Source organism: Esox lucius, chromosome 7 (genome assembly GCF_011004845.1).
Source record: "Esox lucius isolate fEsoLuc1 chromosome 7, fEsoLuc1.pri, whole genome shotgun sequence".
Lineage (NCBI taxonomy): Eukaryota > Metazoa > Chordata > Actinopteri > Esociformes > Esocidae > Esox > Esox lucius.
Window position 1 is genome coordinate 7,617,221 of NC_047575.1, and position 17,462 is coordinate 7,634,682.

The 17,462-nt window shown below is 47.3% G+C and overlaps 1 protein-coding gene across 6 annotated transcripts in view; it reads right to left on the bottom strand.

Annotated features, from left to right (window-relative positions):
- Positions 1-17,462, bottom strand: part of dacha (dachshund a) — a 110,992-nt gene that overhangs the window by 22,906 nt on the left and 70,624 nt on the right. For all 6 annotated transcript variants that reach the window (XM_010894707.4, XM_010894706.4, XM_010894704.4 and 3 more), the window contains exons 4-5: positions 625-777; positions 109-281 (exon numbers count right to left, since the gene is read on the bottom strand). In XM_010894707.4, the coding sequence (XP_010893009.1) occupies positions 109-281; positions 625-777 (326 nt within the window). The remainder of the gene's footprint in view (positions 1-108; positions 282-624; positions 778-17,462) is intronic.

Here is a 17,462-nt window from a genome sequence, read left to right on the forward strand (position 1 = left end):
CAACATGTTAGATGAATCGTCACAGTGACTGCGTACTAAGAATGAGAATATTTTGAGGCGACGATCGAACGCGCGGGCGCGCATTTGTGTGCCAGTCCTTTGTCTTACCTTGATGACAGACGCTCCCGCTCTGGACAAGGGGCTGTGCATTTGAGCTGCGGCGGCCATGTTGGCGATGGTGTTCAGGTGGTTCATCTGGTTCATTGCCATGGCAACAGACGCAGGCGGCAGGCTGACGGGCAGCAGGGGGTGGGGCATCATCATGAAGGGAAGATCCAGTCCTGCAGAGAGGGATAAGGGGCGGGGGGGTGGAGACAGACCGATTGAGAGAGAGAGTAAAAGAGAAGATAGAGTGAGAATGGAAGCGATAGAAAGGGGGGGAAATAGAAAGAGAGGAAGAAATAGAGCCATCACCAGACATGTCTATCTACCGGTGTGGGTGTTTAGGGGGGTTTGTTAATAGACACACATGGGTGCTTAACCTTTCCCTGCACTGTTATGATTACACTAGTGAAGGCCTTGGTATCGTTTAAACCGTAGCACCGACCGGTGACCCAACAGAACAGGTGACGGGCTGAGCAGGACGGCTGGAGAGTTGGGAAGGAGAGAGTGTCTCTGACTCACGGTTAGCCAGTAGATGGTTCTGCTGCAGGGAGCTGAGGTGGGGGCTTGTCAGACCGTGCTGCCCTGACAGGCCTGCGTGACCGAGGCCGTGGGCAGCACCAGAGGAGGGGGGGGACTGGAGCTTCTCTTTGTCCCAGGAGGACTCACTGCCGCCTGCGGACACAGGGGGAAACACGCGGAGGGAGGGGGAGGTGAGTGGTGGTGGCCACCTACACAGCAGCTCATCTCAGCAGCACAATTTTTACACTACGATAGGTTTATTTAGGTGAAATAAGAGATTTTTCTTTTATAGTGTAAATGGGTGTAAATCTAATGTGTGGCTCTGAGGTAGCCTGGGAAACTTTCCCCACAGATAACACACTCATGTGTTTTTTAGACAAGTGGTGCCTCAAAAAGATTGCCTCAATGATGTAGTATGTATACTCCCCCCAAATGATTTAACTATTAAATATCAGTCTAACTCAAGCTTTTGTTATTTGACATGAATTATAATGTCAAATTACAAAAATCTGTTATAGAATGTTTTGTGGTGTTATAAGTGAATTTCATGTTCTGGGCTAGAAAAATATTAAACTTAAGTCATTCCAAATATTCTTAAGATCAATTTGAATCTATGAGACAATAGAAACTTGTTCTATTGAGATCATATTTCAATTTATAAAAGTAATCAAATATATGATGAACTAAACAAGCAAGTTAGCCAACAATCTAGCCTTTTTGGACTTATGCAGTATTTTGATAGGGAGAGTTGCTGAATGTGCATGTTTTTTACTTATTGCGGAGCTTTGCTACAATTTCTCATTGCAAGTGTAAATACAAAATTGTATTTACATATTATGTAAATGTGATTTAAATGAAATTGTTGTCATGACAATAATCGTAGTCTGAACTTTCTTAAGACCCAGGCGGCCTGTGAATGCCAATCAAAGGCCTGCCTTGTTAAAGCTTTGTAAAGTCAGCTAATGGCTAACATAAAGGGGAATTTTCCTCTTTTCAAAGTTGAACTAAACTGTTCCTAACCCTGAAAGTAGTGGGTCTAATGGAATTGTAATCCATGATTCTGTATTTAAACAGCCATTGCAAACTTCAGCTTACCCAAGTCTAGGTAAAAATCTATAGAAGTATTGAGCATTTTTCTATTATCTCCAAATCATGTAAAATCAACTCTGTGTTTGGTTAGAAATTACTTAAATGTCAATATTTTGGCCATTCAGGGGAAAAACATATTTGTAGTTAGCTATGGTTTATGATTTATCTAGGCCCAAACTAATTTCAGGACTAGGAAAAGTTTAACATGACGTGGTAAAATAGTGAAATATCCCTTTAAAGTAGTCATTTAAATCCAATTCACTGCCTTCACAGCATTCTCCTTCAATGTAAATGAGTGCTGTAGATCCTTGTGAGATCTACATTCAGGCTTGGTTACACCTGAGCTACAGTACTGTAATGCACAGGTGTTGGCCATTATTCCAGTGAACAACACACTGCAGGCAGGCAGGCCATCCATTAGAAACCGAGCAGAACGAAGCACGGGAAATCACTTATTTCCTGTCGGATGCCAGCTCTAGGCCATTAAAGGGTTAACCCGTTCCAGTCGATGCGATTAACGGCCAACTGTCTCATATACATAAATAAATCAATGAAATGTATTGAAATGGAGGTCCAGTTGTGAGGAGACATAAAAAGACTTGGGCGGAACTAGGGGAAAGGAGGCGCAAAAATGAGAGGAATCAAAACCATTGTATAATTGTGCTTAATAAGCAACTGAATTCCTCTGAGTAAAATAACAGATGGTGTTTTTGCAACAGATTGCAGTGAGTGATTCTTTTAATAATAATGCGAATTAAATTCTTCTCCATGTAGAATCCCCCCACTTTTCAGTGGGGAGTTATTTGGAAGAGAGAGGGAAAAAAACAAGCAGCCGAACTAATGGCGGAGTCCAACACCTGAGGCCAGAATCACTCAGGAGAGTGTGTATGTGAGCATACGTGATGAGTGTGTGTATTCGGGACGCTGTGCGCGCGGACACACGTCTGTGTGAGACCGAGTGTTGTGAGCGAGTGAGTTTGAGTGTGCTATTGTGTTTGTCTGTGACCGTGATAGAGAAATACACTATGCTTGTTTTGAGTGGTTTGTTCATCAGAATCTGAGCCCCGTCCACCTGATGATCTCTCATTCAGCGGTCAATTTGCTGTGCTTTAGGGCAACCAAATCCACTTGCCATGTAAATCTAGTTGGACTAATTGCTTTCATTTTGCTCTACTGACTCAATTGAGTGACTTTTTCCATTTAAAGTAACAGCAATAAAAAACTTGTATTTTATACCCTGTCTCACCTAAGTAATGGCTGAAATAGGCGAATTAACCTTGCTTTTTGGGATTTTTGGACACTTCTAAAATGTAGTAAATGCCAAAACCGGTCCTCGAAAATATTGTATTATGTCATGTACAGTATGTGCCCAATGTCAGTATGTGTACAGTGCCCTACCAACGCTGTTTACAGTAGAGGTGGGCAGCTGTTGACCTCAACTGGGGATGTCGTCGGGCGGTGGAAGGAGTACTTCGAGGATCTCCTCAATCCTGCCGTCACGTCTTCCATTGAGGAAGCAGAGGATGAGGGCTCAGAGGTGGACTCGTCCATCACCCGGGCTGAAGTCACCGAGGTGGTTAAGAAACTCCTCGGTGGCAAGGCACCGGGGGTGGATGAGATCCGCCCTGAGTACCTCAAGTCTCTGGATGTTGTGGGGCTGTCTTGGCTGACACGCCTGTGCAACATCGCGTGGCAGTCGGGGACAGTGCCTCTGGGATGGCAGACCGGGGTGGTGGTCCCTCTTTATAAGAAGGGGGACCGGAGGGTGTGTTCCAACTATAGGGGGATCACACTTCTCAGCCTCCCCGGGAAAGTCTATGCCAGGGTTCTGGAGAGGAGAATACGGCCGATAGTAGAACCTCGGATTCAGGAGGAACAGTGTGGTTTTCATCCAGGCCGTGGAACACTGGACCAGCTCTATACCCTCTACAGGGTGATGGAGGGTTCATGGGAGTTTGCCCAACCAGTCCACATGTGTTTTGTGGATTTGGAGAAGGCATTCGACTGTGTCCCTCGCGGCATCCTGTGGAGAGTGCTTCGGGAATATGGGGTCCAGGGTCCTTTGCTAAGGGCTGTCAGGTCCCTGTACGACCGAAGCAGGAGCTTGGTCCGCATTGCCGGCAGTAAGTCAGACTTGTTCCCTGTGCATGTTGGACTCCGGCAGGGCTGCCCTTTGTCACCGGTTCTGTTTGTAATTTTTATGGACAGAATTTCTAGGCGCAGCCAGGGGCCGGAGGGTGTCAGGTTTGGGGACCACACGATTTCGTCTCTGCTCTTTGCGGATGATGTTGTCGTGTTGGCCCCTTCAAGCCAGGACCTTCAGGATGCACTTGGACGGTTTGCAGCCGAGTGTGAAGCGGTGGGGATGAAAATCAGTACCTCCAAATCCGAGGCCATGGTCCTCAGTCGGAAAAGGGTGGCTTGCCCACTTCAGGTTGGTGGAGAGTGCCTGCCTCAAGTGGAGGAATTTAAGTATCTAGGGGTCCTGTTCACGAGTGAGGGAAGGATGGAACGGGAGATTGACAGATGTATCGGTGCAGCTTCTGCAGTAATGCGGTCGATGTATCGGTCTGTCGTGGTGAAGAAAGAGCTGAGCCGCAAGGCGAAGCTCTCGATTTACCGGTCAATCTACGTTCCTACTCTCACCTATGGTCATGAGCTTTGGGTCATGACCGAAAGGACAAGATCCCGGATACAGGCGGCCGAAATGAGCTTTCTCCGCAGGGTGGCTGGGCGATCCCTTAGAGATAGGGTGAGAAGCTCGGTCACCCGGGAGGAGCTCAGAGTAGAGCCGCTGCTCCTCCACATCGAGAGGGGTCAGCTGAGGTGGCTTGGGCATCTGTTTCGGATGCCTCCGGAACGCCTTCCTGGGAAGGTGTTCCGGTCCCGTCCCACCGGGAAGAGACCCCGGGGAAGACCTAGGACACGCTGGAGGGACTATGTCTCCCGGCTGGCCTGGGAACGCCTCGGTGTCCCCCCGGAAGAGCTGGAGGAAGTGTCTGGGGAGAGGGAAGTCTGGGCATCCCTGCTTAGACTGCTGCCCCCGCGACCCGGCCCCGGATAAGCGGAAGATGATGCATGCAGTATGTGCCCAATGTCATCAAAACCAATTGCTTTCAAAGGCTAACTGAAGCATGGTAGTGATTCTATTGATAGGTTATTCATATGTAAACAACATATCACACCTCCAAGCCAAAATGGGAGGTTTAAAATAGTTTATTTTAAAATGTCCCTGACAAAAAAATGTATGAAATACAATGGTTTTCGGTTGCACTTCGGTTGCATTGCAAGAATGTATCTTTGGAGAGTGAATTTACCTAGCCTATCAAAACTTACAGTACATCACACAAAAGATGAAAAACATGCGGCTGTAAATTTTTTAAGCAATATAGAAAATAATGATGTAATATAGTTGCCATTTTTACAAAACAGATGTGCGAAATGGAAGCAACATCCCAAAATCAACACCCTAATTTTGGTTTTATAATGTCTGACTACGCAAACAATATAAAGAATGTATGAATAGGGCTAACCTAGAGCCAACCATTTATATTTGAATTTCCTTCTCTGGACAAACTTTCTGAATAACACAAGAGAATGTGACCATAACAGTGATAAATAATGTATTAGGCACTCCAGACACGACAGGTGAACACAGGCTGAACACAGGCTGAACACAGGCTGAACACAGGTAGACCTGGACCTAGAAGTGTTTCCTGATCGCACCTCTTTCCATTGCTATGTATTAATGTATGCAAATAGACCTAATTTATAAGCAAATTAAGCATGTATGATTGTCTTTCAGAGAATGTAATGTAAAAAAGTAAAAAGTAATAAAAACACTCCAGTTCGCTGATGTCCGTTTCATTACTGGTCCCTGTCTGTACAATATGATGTGGACTGATGTCTGTTCATTACTGGTCCCTGCCTGTACAATATGATGTGGACTGATGTCCGTTCATTACTGGTCCCTGTCTGTACAATATAATGTGGACTGATGTCCGTTCATTACTGGTCCCTGCCTGTACAATATAATGTGGACTGATGTCCGTTCATTACTGGTCCCTGCCTGTACAATATAATGTGGACTGATGTCCGTTCATTACTGGTCCCTGCCTGTACAATATGATGTGGACTGATGTCTGTTCATTACTGGTCCCTGTCTGTACAATATGTTGTGGACTGATGTCCGTTCAGTACTGGTCCCTGCCTGTACAATATGATGTGGACTGATGTCCGTTCATTAATGGTCCACACCTGTTCAATATGAGGTGGACTGATGTCCGTTCATTACTGGTCCACACTTGTTCAATATGAGGTGGACTGATGTCCATTCAGTACTGGTCCACACCTGTTCAATATGAGGTGGACTGATGTCCATTCAGTACTGGTCCCTGCCTGTACAATATGATGTGGACTGATGTCCGTTCATTACTGGTCCACACCTGTTCAATATGAGGTGGACTGATGTCCATTCAGTACTGGTCCCTGCCTGTACAATATGAGGTGGACTGATGTCCGTTCAGTACTAGTCCCTGCCTGTACAATATGATGTGGACTGATGTCCGTTCAGTACTGGTCCACGCCTGTTCAATATGATGTGGACTGATGTCCGTTCAGTACTGGTCCACACCTGTTCAATATGATGTGGACTGATGTAGGTTTATTCATCAAAAGCTTGCCAACAATCAAAGCAATGTACATCTGACTGGACTCTTTTCCATTTGTCCAGTTTGGCCTTTTGCCTCTAAAACCTGTTAACTTGGTACGTGTGTAGGTGGTAGATTCTGCCTATTAAGCAATATGTGCTACAATTGTGTCAATATTAAGGATTTCATAACATCTAAATGTTTGGAGTGTCTTCATTCATTGTCCAGTTGCATTTATTACAATAATTTAGAAAACCTTTGAACAACTTCAATGATTTTATTGTTAGTGTCTAGCATGTACATATAAAACTTAGAGAGAAAATGAATGTCCGGAGGCACAAGATATGTCTGAATGGATGGATGAGTACAAGTAGGGTAAAAGCTGCATCACCACATCCAAGAAAGTGTTTTATAATGTATTTTGTACTTAATCTAAGTGTTAACCATTATCCATAAGCAGCAGCCGAAAACTTAGATGACGATAATCCTGAAATAGAGGAATGAGACCTTTTAAACCAACGATGAGACCACTGTAAGACAAAAAAAGGCTTAGTCTTCAAATCCCTACTGTTCCAGGATTTCAAAAGAACGGGGCTTGAAGGGCGCGAGAGGAGAGCCAGGTCTCTGGAGAGTCGCGGCCTATCACTTCGCACAGTCCTACTGGGAGCGGCTCAGCCGCAGTAGAGCTTCTTTTTGCTAATGCAGACGAGGTCCAATAACTCAACCATTTGACCTTGGCGACCGGACCACTTCAGTGGCAGTTGGGCTTGGACTTCAAGTGCCCGTTGGCGCAGTATATTAGAGGACAGGGGTGTTGAAAAGTATCTGTCGTTGGTACTGATGGCCCATTTGGGTCACGTCCAAGGGCTCCCCCTGCGTTGGCTAGAGGCATAATTAGACAGAGGCCGTGCCAACACGGAGAGAGAACGAGAGAGAAAGAAACAGAATGAGAGAACAATAAAGAGAAAGGGGGATAGAGAGATGCCATTAAGGCAACGATGCCGCCTCCCGTCCAGGCGTCAGTCATGCTTTAGGAATGTGTCCATCACCGAGCGTCTCCTCAGCCCCTAGCTGACAGAGCTAGTTAACAGGCTTTAAAAAGCCCTGTTTAATTACACTGCTAGCTTCAAAACTACCCTACAGTGGACCTGAGACCCGAATCATCTATCCTCCCCTAGCCCAAACCTGAGACATGCCCTGCTCTTTCCTCTCCCTCTCCCTTGGCAATTTCCTCAGAAACTTCAACTTTCTTTCTCTTTTCTTTCTCTATTTCTCTATCTCTGTTTTTTTTTTTACCTCTCTTCCTTTATCTTAGTATGGCTTTATCTTACTTTCACGGCCCTTTCTCTCTCTCTCCTTCTCTCTCTCACTTTCTCTCTCATCCATGGGAAATCAATTAAGCCTGGCTGATCCAAGGACATTAAGTTACAGTAAAGCAGCGAAGGAAAATTCTGTCTCAGCGACACCTTATTCTCAGGAACAGTAATGGTGCCCCTGAGGAAAGCACCATTTCACTGTGTATGCATTCTCAACTAGATATCCATGTCAATGTAGGGCAAGTAACCCAAAAACAATCATTACAACAGTCACAGTCTATACATTCTAATACATCGTATTATTTTATTCATTTTATTTGCTGTACACTCTGTTCTGTCAGATGAGATACCATCATTTGGGTCTCTGAACTTAAAAACTATTGACAAAAAATAAGACAGGCTGGTTTGGGTAAACATTGTGTTTCCTTTATTTCGGCAGTAACTCCCTCACCCCGTCTGATATTGATATACACACACACACACAGAAACACACCAGAAATTCGAAAAGGTGCAGAGAAAGGGGACGAATGTAGAGACATAGCCAATGCCCCTCCCGACCCCCTTTGGTCCAGCGCAATTGACTGCAGCCATTGGCCTGGTTTCAGCTAGGTCTACCATCTGTCCCTCACAGAGCTCCAGACCTCACCTCCACAGTCTGGACAGGCCATGTGCTTTTTCAGAGACAGGAATACAGTCAGAACGACAAGCAGACGGACAACCAGAGACTAACATGATATCTGCAGTGACTTGGTTCTTTGTTGGTCATCACATGTATTGTGCTTTAGCTCTGTACACCTTTGGGGGAATTAAGCGCAAATGTGTTTTGAACAGCAATAATGAGAGACCGCCTCATTGCTGGTGGTGGGTATTAGTTCTGGTGATCTAGAAAGGCTTGGTGGAGGGCCGTGATGACACATTGTTTGGGGTTGGATAATGGGGGTGGGGTTTTTGGGGGCCCCCTTCTGAGGTTCTGCTGGGTTGACGTTTGGAGGTCGCCGTGAGTTACGACTGGGGCCGGGGAACCATGGGCTGGTCCCCGGGATATGTGTGTGTGCTTCACCGCGTGGTGTGTGTGGTGTGTGGCTGGAAGCTGTGGTATAAACAGTGTGTGAGTCTGTTTATAAGAGACGACTCTCTGCAGGTCTGAGAATTAGCACAGTCTGATCTTGTTTACTACCAATCAAACAAAACGCATGGAAATCTGTCTCTCTCCCCTTGTCTTTTCTTCTTATCTTCCATTACCCTTCCACAGAGGAACAAGAGTCTCCCTGCTCCTCTGGCAGTCCTGCTAGTCTTGGTCCAGAGCGTAAACAGAGGGCTGACCATCCTGTTATTTTCACGTTTCCTTTATTAGCCAAGCTTTGTTTTTGAAAAATCTGCATACAAACGTTGCTAATCTTGGTTAACCCAGAACTAGAATTGGACATGATTTGGTCAAATGCTAGACAATGGTCATGTTCAGCTTCACAGAGTCTGCCAGAGAGATTTGGTGCTACTTCACCACCACACTAATAGAAAGCTTAACTATACTGTCCATTAGGTTCAGATGCACAGACCAGGAGGATTAAGTTGTTAAGTTAAAGATGTCCCTTCCTTTGTGACTTGCTCCAGTTTATATTAATTGAGGTGATTGAATTCACAGTGTACTTCCTTAACGCTAATCATATAACTAGCACTGACTGAGAGGTCAGACAAAGAGGTCAAACAACACGTTCCGTGAGGACTACATCTTCTTTTTTTGTTCTTCTATTCCTTTCTTCAAAGAAACCATTAGTGTTCAGCAGGCTGGGAACAGAAAACATGATCTGTGTTTCACCAGGACACCTTTCATCTAGTTAAAACCGAGCATACCGCATTGGAGAGGACAAACGCGCACACACAGATGCACACGCTGACACACACACTTTGATAAACGCGCACACGCACACACACACACACACACAGTATCCGGGAGCACATTAACAGCTTGTAGCGGGTGCGGGCGGAGGGCAACACGCTGGCACTCTGTTTGTCATATTTCTTGTGGGCCTCGCCATCTGCCGGGGTGGCATTTTCATGGCTGTTTACCCTGACTCCCGCCAAGGAATCATCTGCCACTGCATAATGCCGTCCGTGAAAAAAACGAGGATTAAGTTGGTAATGCAACTGAGACTATTGCTAATTTGGTGTAATTGGGAAGAAATGAAGATAAATGAGGGTGAGGAAGGCAAGGCAATCAGTGCGTCAGGCAGTACAGCTGTGCTTTTGGCCAATCTCCCCCCTCCGGCCCCCTGCGCTCAACAAGGTACATGCAAATCCACACTAATGACAAATATGCTAGCCCCTACCCGGGCACTTCCCAAGCACCAAATCTCCTACTGCACGTCTTCACTTTTCAGCCAGTTCGATCCGTTCTCTGAAGAGCGTTGGCCGACTAACTATATCCTTCACTTCTAGAAATAACTGCAGACTGATATGGTAAAGTAATATTTCTACTCACATTTGAAATGAATAAATACATTAATAATGAATGTATTTACATTACTCTAGCAGATACTCTGATCCAGAGGAACTTCTAGGTGAATAACGATGGATTTTTCACCAAAGCATGTCTGGGGACTAGATCTATCAACCTTTTGGTACTGGTCCGACCCACTAACTGCTAGGCTACTGGCCAACTATCTGCCAGCCTGGTATTATAATGGCAACAAGACAAGCAGTTTGGATCAGCAGAATAGGAGGTCAATTAAAAACGAAAGCTAGTTCAAGTTGCCGCATTAAGCATTTAGTGTTCCATAACATAACGTGCATGAAGCCCTTTCAGAGCAGACCCCCGAAAGCCCCACAACAGTAATGATTAAGAGTCTGCGGGCTAGGGTTGACATTCATTTGCCTTCACTCCCACACCGGCGACAGTTTGGGGACTATTGGGTGCGGGGGGCGCGGGGGGTGGGGTTGAGACCGGCAGTGTGTTTTAGGATCTCTGTGGGGTGCCCCTTGCGCCCCCTGCATACTCTAGGGCTGTGCCAGGCACCCCCTTGTCACCACCCCCTCCCCAACACCGCCAGATGTCCCTAAGACCACAAACCCCCGGCCCCAACCCGAACCCCACCCTGAACCTTGTCAGATTAGACCCTCGGTCCCAGTTGAACTGTTACACACCCGGGTGAGTATGAACAGGCTTGCTGTGTCGGTTTCTCTCCACACCGCTATCAGCTCAGAATTTACATCAACGCTAAACACCGGGGAGTCTTAAAACACCTGCCTTAATCAAAACCTGCCCCGTTTGAAAGGCTGGCAGGAAAACAGAGGAACTAATTCAGCCCTGCGAACGGGGGCAACTACTGCGGGCTGGTAACAGCACTGTACCTAATGCAATACACTGCAGTTAATCCTGAACAGCCCTGCACGGCCAGTTGGAAGATCTGCCGTCCACCGGTGGTAAATCTTATTACCTACCATGAGTCAGGTGTGAACATCTCCGCATGAGGGGGAGAAGGGACTGCTGAAAAGGACGCCGAGGCAGATGTCTACACATACATTTTGTGAATAAACCTGTTTGACTCATTGGTGTTGTGTTGGTGGTGGTTGGGTGGGTGGTTCGGGGGGGGGGGGGGGGGCTTTTGGGGATTCTAGGTTGGGGGAATGCCTATTTACACGCAATAACAAAGAAGTAATGAAGAAAAAACATTTATATTGTCAGTCATTAATTCCCTCCCAAAACAATGAGTACAACCCACCAGAGGCCCCGGCAGAAGACTGTTGGAATTGAGAGGGAAAATGATTAAAGAGCTCTCTTAATTAAGTGTTAATTGCTGTGAGGTGTGGAATGGAAGTTGGAGGAGTTGAGAGGCTCTGACAGAGCAAGAGATACGGAGAGAGGAGAATGAGTCTAAATGACTGGTCTCTGAGCCCACACAAAACAGCATTAGAGGCGAAGACCAATGGCCAGACATGCTAAGGCCAGTTAGGAACCTATTACAACCAATCTTCAATGTCATAGCTGTGGACCTATTACGACCAATCAACCGGTGGATACAGGAGTGAACCATTTCAATGCTAAAGGGCTTCCGAAGAACAATTATATGACATTGAAGAGAGCTGTTGTGGAAACGCAGCACTGTGTATTTCCAGAACACTGGGTGGGCTACGTTTACGGTCATTTGTCATTACTGATGAACTGTCAAGAGCGGTTATGGACGTGATGGCACAATAGGCTTGATAACATGTAGTTCAACGGAAGTGTTACATTTCTCTATACGAACACGCCAAGTCATTTTGCATTAGTTGTAAAAGAGCATTGTATTTTGGTGTGATTTCCGGGTATTTACAAGCAATTGTCATGGGTCGCCTCCCCGTGCTTGGTTCTGAGCATGTAAACATCTGTTTTTTGTGAGATGTCCGCTTGCCCTTATCACAGAGACACATTAATGGCCATCAGAGGGCCTGGCTCACTTTGATTGGTTTATATCGGTGAGTCTTTGATCACAAGTAGTGCTTCTCCATACGGCAAGGCAAGAAGGTGCCTCTTTGATATCGCCCTGTGTTTACATATCAATGAGTGCCACCAAAGACTGGAGCCGAGCGATTCTTCTCAACGCCGTTCCCAGAAAACACGTGGTCCCGAGAAAGTACATTGAACGTGCGACCAATCTGTCGCGAACACATGTCCGCTCTCACACGTAAGCCTGTCATCTCACAGCAAAGCCCTTCAGAAATAGTCAATCTCCATTGTTGAAACGCCCCGTGATAGAAAGTGTCTGAGTTCGGGATCCGTCAAGTATTTATCCTCTGTTGGCTGCAGCTAATTTGGTATTTAGAGCTGAAAGTGTCTTTACAGGTTTTCATTAGGCATCATTTTGAGGCTCATTTGAAATCAATCCCCACTCCGACGCTCCAGCCCGCTCGGATGTCAGAAGGATGAAAAATGAGCGGAGGCAGAGGGGCTCCTGACGGCCCCCCGTCCGTTGCGCTCGCCCGCCCCGTTAATACGGCATCATCTGGTGGCAAGAGCAAGGCAATTCCCCCATCTCATTACAGACAGGATCTGTGGGTCATTACGCTGGATGGATTCCCATTAGATGGACCAAGGGTTTTAGTCTAAAGATGGAAGCCTTGCTAACAACCAACGGTTCCCATTGACCAACAGTTGCCCGGGAGCTTCCAAGTGTTCAAAGGCAAAACTCTGACGTTCATCCCGACTCGCCTCGAAGTCGCAGGAGTCGTCAAAGTCTAAGGTAATTAGGAGGCTGAAACGGGATAGGTGCAGTGCTGCATTCTTTCTCTCTTTTAAACACACATCTTCATTTGAATAACCTCTGTCTCACTCATTCACAGATACCGCCTCAAAAATGTTGACCGAGCAGAGGTGTGGGACATCAAAGACAAGGTCTCTCCTCAGCAACACAGCACTGTACCTGTCACTCTAACCTAAGACAGCAGGTTTAGAAGAAACCCCTGAGCGGGGGTTTCAGTGAAAAGGGAAGTTAAACAGGCTGCATCCCTGTAAACTGGATGTTCACAGGTTTCTTACAACCCTGCTAATGGTGACGCTATGTTCACCACACCCTTTTAGGGCTTCAGTCAGGTTCAACCACACTGACCGGTAACAACGTTAGCGCTCCAAATGATGACAGTCTGGTCAAGGTGGACACTCTTGACTTAGATCATATAATTTGTGTTCTTCTCCCCTACTGAGGGTCGCTGTCATTTGTGACAAGTCCACACTTCACGTCCACGTCCTGTCCAAACCATTCCCACCGCACTGCACCCTGGGACAGAGGGGAGGGTGGAGGGGTTGGGGGGGAGTTTGTCTTCAGATTGTCCCTGGGTGAGTCATGTGATGGAGAATGTCAACGATAAGAGCCCAAGTCATCTTCTCTGAGTTCATTCACAGAGCAGAGCTGGCTGGAGTGAGAACCCCCCCAACCCTCCACAGTTACCTCTGACTTACTTCACGGTTCCAACTAACTGTCTTCAGATGAATGCATTAATTGTAAGTCGCTCCGGATAAGAGCTTCTGCTAAATGACTCAAATTTTAAAATGCCCTAGACTGTATTTTACAAGCTGGTTATTTGACACTAGTGTAATCTATGATGCCCCCCCACCACCAGTCCTCATCTGAGACGAGAGGACGGACGGAAGACAGCCGCTAACAACTGCAGAGAATTATTCATTTTCATCATAGCGGTGAGTGCACTGAAGTGTGTCCGCACTTGTGTAACCCTTTGTAAACTGACCCTGTATGTAGGGGTGCGGGCGTGGCTGTGTATGCGCGGTTGTGTATGCGCGTGGGATCCGGGAGTGCCGCACCCCAGCCTCGGCGCGAGTGGTCAGTATGCAGCCCCTGTCCCTCAGAGGGCCCTGATTTATGGAACCTTAATTCCTGATGGCTGGAACCGGGAGAATATTTCAGCTGGAGGACGAAGAGGATGGAGCGTTTTCTGACCCGTCAGCAGGAAAAGGTGGGCGGGGGGGGGGGGGGGGGGGGGGGGGGGGGGGGGGGGGGTTGGGCGTAAGGGATCAGGGCTGCTTCAGTCATCAGAGGTGACAGCACTTCTCCCATGTAGAAATATGTAGCCTGTTTCTCCATTTCTTAGAGATGGAGAGGCCCCAGTCATGTCAAACGCAGGTCCTCTACAGTCAGGGCTGCTGTAATCCAGCACATCCGTGGTATCAACCCGTTAAAGAAATCTAGTTTATAAGGGTGTGAACTTTGAAGAGAACACAAAAGAGAATGATATCTCTATGTGGTTCGCTGAAGGGGTCTTGCCGAACACATTGGGATTGTCCTCTATTAACACCTGTGCTGTTCATTCAGTGGCCATAAGGGGCACCGTTGAGCTCAGGGAACCCAGTGAGTGGCTCTGAAGCATTGACAGAATGTCTGAACCAGACAGCCACATACCTGGCCCTCGGTGACAGCTACGCTCAAACAAACAGACCAAACAAAAGCCAGTGCGTGCAAACACACAAAAAAAACACTTGTGAACTTTTGAAAGTGAAAAGAAAGCCGGCCTGCCGTCGGTAAGTTGACCCCCCAGATGCCTGGGTTAAAGAGGGAAGAACACGTCCGTGTAAACTGACTGCAGAGGGACTGGGCCCTGAGGGGCGGTGTTGAAAGGTGATACCCCCGACCCTAGGCCACAAGGCTGGCCACGGTGGCCCTCACGCTCGCCACTCTGGTCAATACTGGGTGCAAACAAACTACTCTGGGCTATCAAATGACACTGTCCCTCAGTCAGACGAAGGGACGAGGGAGGTCTCCTGTTACAGCACAGTGGGAGGGAGGGTTGAGTGGTTGGAGACAGGAGAGGAGTCAAAGAAAAGTGTGGGATATACTGCATCTTGCTTCTCTCTCATCTTTCTTTCTGGTGTTTTTGAAACATGACTTGAGACAGGAAGGAGCTGTTATCAAACAGGCCAATCAGACTAAACAAGAATGACACTTGCCCAGCAAAGACACTGGGCTTCAAAAAGAGGGGAAAAGAAGCAAGCGAGGTGAGAGCAAAGAGAAGAAAAAGTGCTGACAGGTTCGGTGGTTGGGGATTTTGAAAACGACACATCGCTTGGTGCCCACGCTCTCCCCATGAGTTTCCACTCTCTCTCCTCTCTCTCCTTCTCTCTCTCCTTCTCTCTCTTCTTCTCTTTCTATCTTACTCCCTCTCTCTCTCTCTACACCCACACCTGTTTTTTGCTAACTCTGCAAATCACGTGCCTGACAGATTCCAGAGCCGGTTTAAATAATGCAACGGATTTCTCTTTCAACTTGTCAGTCGCAACAGAAAAATACAGCCGTTCCTCTCTGATGTCATTGGTGATGGGGATTTTCCTTGACAGTGCTCCATTAGACCAATGAGCCCCTTCTCTGCTCGGTTATTCTTCTCCAGTCGCCTCGACCAGTAACACATGTTCTGCCTTCAGTATTCTCTTCCTTCTTTCTTGTTAACAGGATTTCAGAGGCATATTTATATTTAAAGACACCATTTCACAGGAGCCTGTGAAACCCCTATGCAGCTTCACGGCGGTAAAACCCGGAGAGTATAAACATCCTTTCAAACAGTCTCCCCACACTGAGAACCAACTTCGGCTGTGCACTTTTAAGAGACTCCCCAAACTTAGATGCGGAGTACGCCAAATTGGTCAACTGATTACCGGGTCTATGAGAAAACGATCAAGAGCCTGTCAGCTCTCTGTACTTCCAAAAGCTATGGCGAGCGACGCTTTCGAAGTGTATTACTTTTCTGTGTTGAGAAGGGGGTTGGAGACTGGGGTCGTCGTTTGAGGGGATGTGGGAGGGGGAGATTGAAATCAAGCCTATCTCCGCTAACTGTTGTGTGCAGATAGCTGGAGTTTTTTTTCTGCACACCCATCCACACGGAGAGGGGAAAACGCAGATTAGCTGGCCTTTGATGTTCTCCAAAAAGCAGCTTGCCATCAGAGAGGGAGGGGACCAAACACAGCCCCCGGTAACGCAAGAACAAGAAAGAAACAGGAAAGGAAGAGAGAAAAGAAGAGAGAGAGAGAGAGAGAGAGAGTGGTTGAGAGAAAAACAGAGACATCAGGCTTTGCAGCTGTCGTATTGGGATCAGTCCCTTGGCCGCAAAAGAGAGAATGCAAAGGGTTAAAGTTGGAAGGATATCTTCTGAAGCTGTTTGTTTAACTTAAGAGACGTGATTCGCTAGATCAGATTCCAACAACCCCCCCGCCCCCCCGCCCCTCCAACACACACACACACACACGCGTGCACTCAAAGCATGCTGGAGAAAGCGCAAGGCCTTTCTTCCCGCTTGTTTGAGGGTCTGAGCGAAGCAAAGTGTGTGTTACTCAGATGAAGCCCCCCCCTGCCCCCCCCATCCCTCAGGTGGCTGTGCCTAAAGCTCCGGCTCTTGGCACTGTCGCAGAGTCAAAGTCAAAGTCGTTTCAGAAGGCAAACCTTGCGTGTTCTATTTTGTTGTGAGTGGGGGGGGGCATTCAGAGAGTCTGTCCACAAACAGGGCCCTAATCTGTGTGGGGGCACTCCACAACAGTCTCTCCTCCGACACACACTCACCCCTCTGTTAAACCACCGTGCCGTGGTGTTACTTTCAGAGGCATGGTCTTCTCTGGCCTGATTAAGGGGAATGCGTGGTAGATGGAATTTCCACCCTCGCTCTCCGGTTGAACTGGTTTTGTCAGGAGACCTGGCTCCTCGGGTCTCAGTGACACCGTTCCCTTTAAACGCCCTAAGCAGAAGGCCATGGTAACTCACGTCCTTCTCTGTTTCACCAAACTGACCAGCCCGCTGAATTGTGGGGAAACTTCTGTGATCCGACGCCCTGTCGCGTTGGCTATGCTAGCGTTCGCAGATCAGCTGGACAGAAATCCTGTGATATTATGCTGCCTATCACTCTCACTCTAATCATCCTCATCATCATCATTATCATCATTATCATGGGCAATGTGGATGAGAAATGGGACAGTTCTCCCTAGCGCCAGTGTCAGGTAGTACATTAGGGAAACCCGTGACAGAGTGGGCCACCCAGACACTGTGCCAAAACCTCCTCTACATGACATCCCATCCTTCATCCTGACCCAACCCGTGGCTGCCCAGGCCCAGTGTTCTGCAGGAGATGGAACTATGTTCTACAATGAACTGGACTTGGATTCAGGAACATCCACCGGACTCGTCAGCCGGATTTATAGGCGCATTCCGCATGCTTACATTTGCCACGGTCATCCCCCTCTTCACCTTGCAAACGACATCGCGCCGACAGACCGACAGACCTGAGTCCGCTAAATACATTTGTTAACCTCATGTCTTCA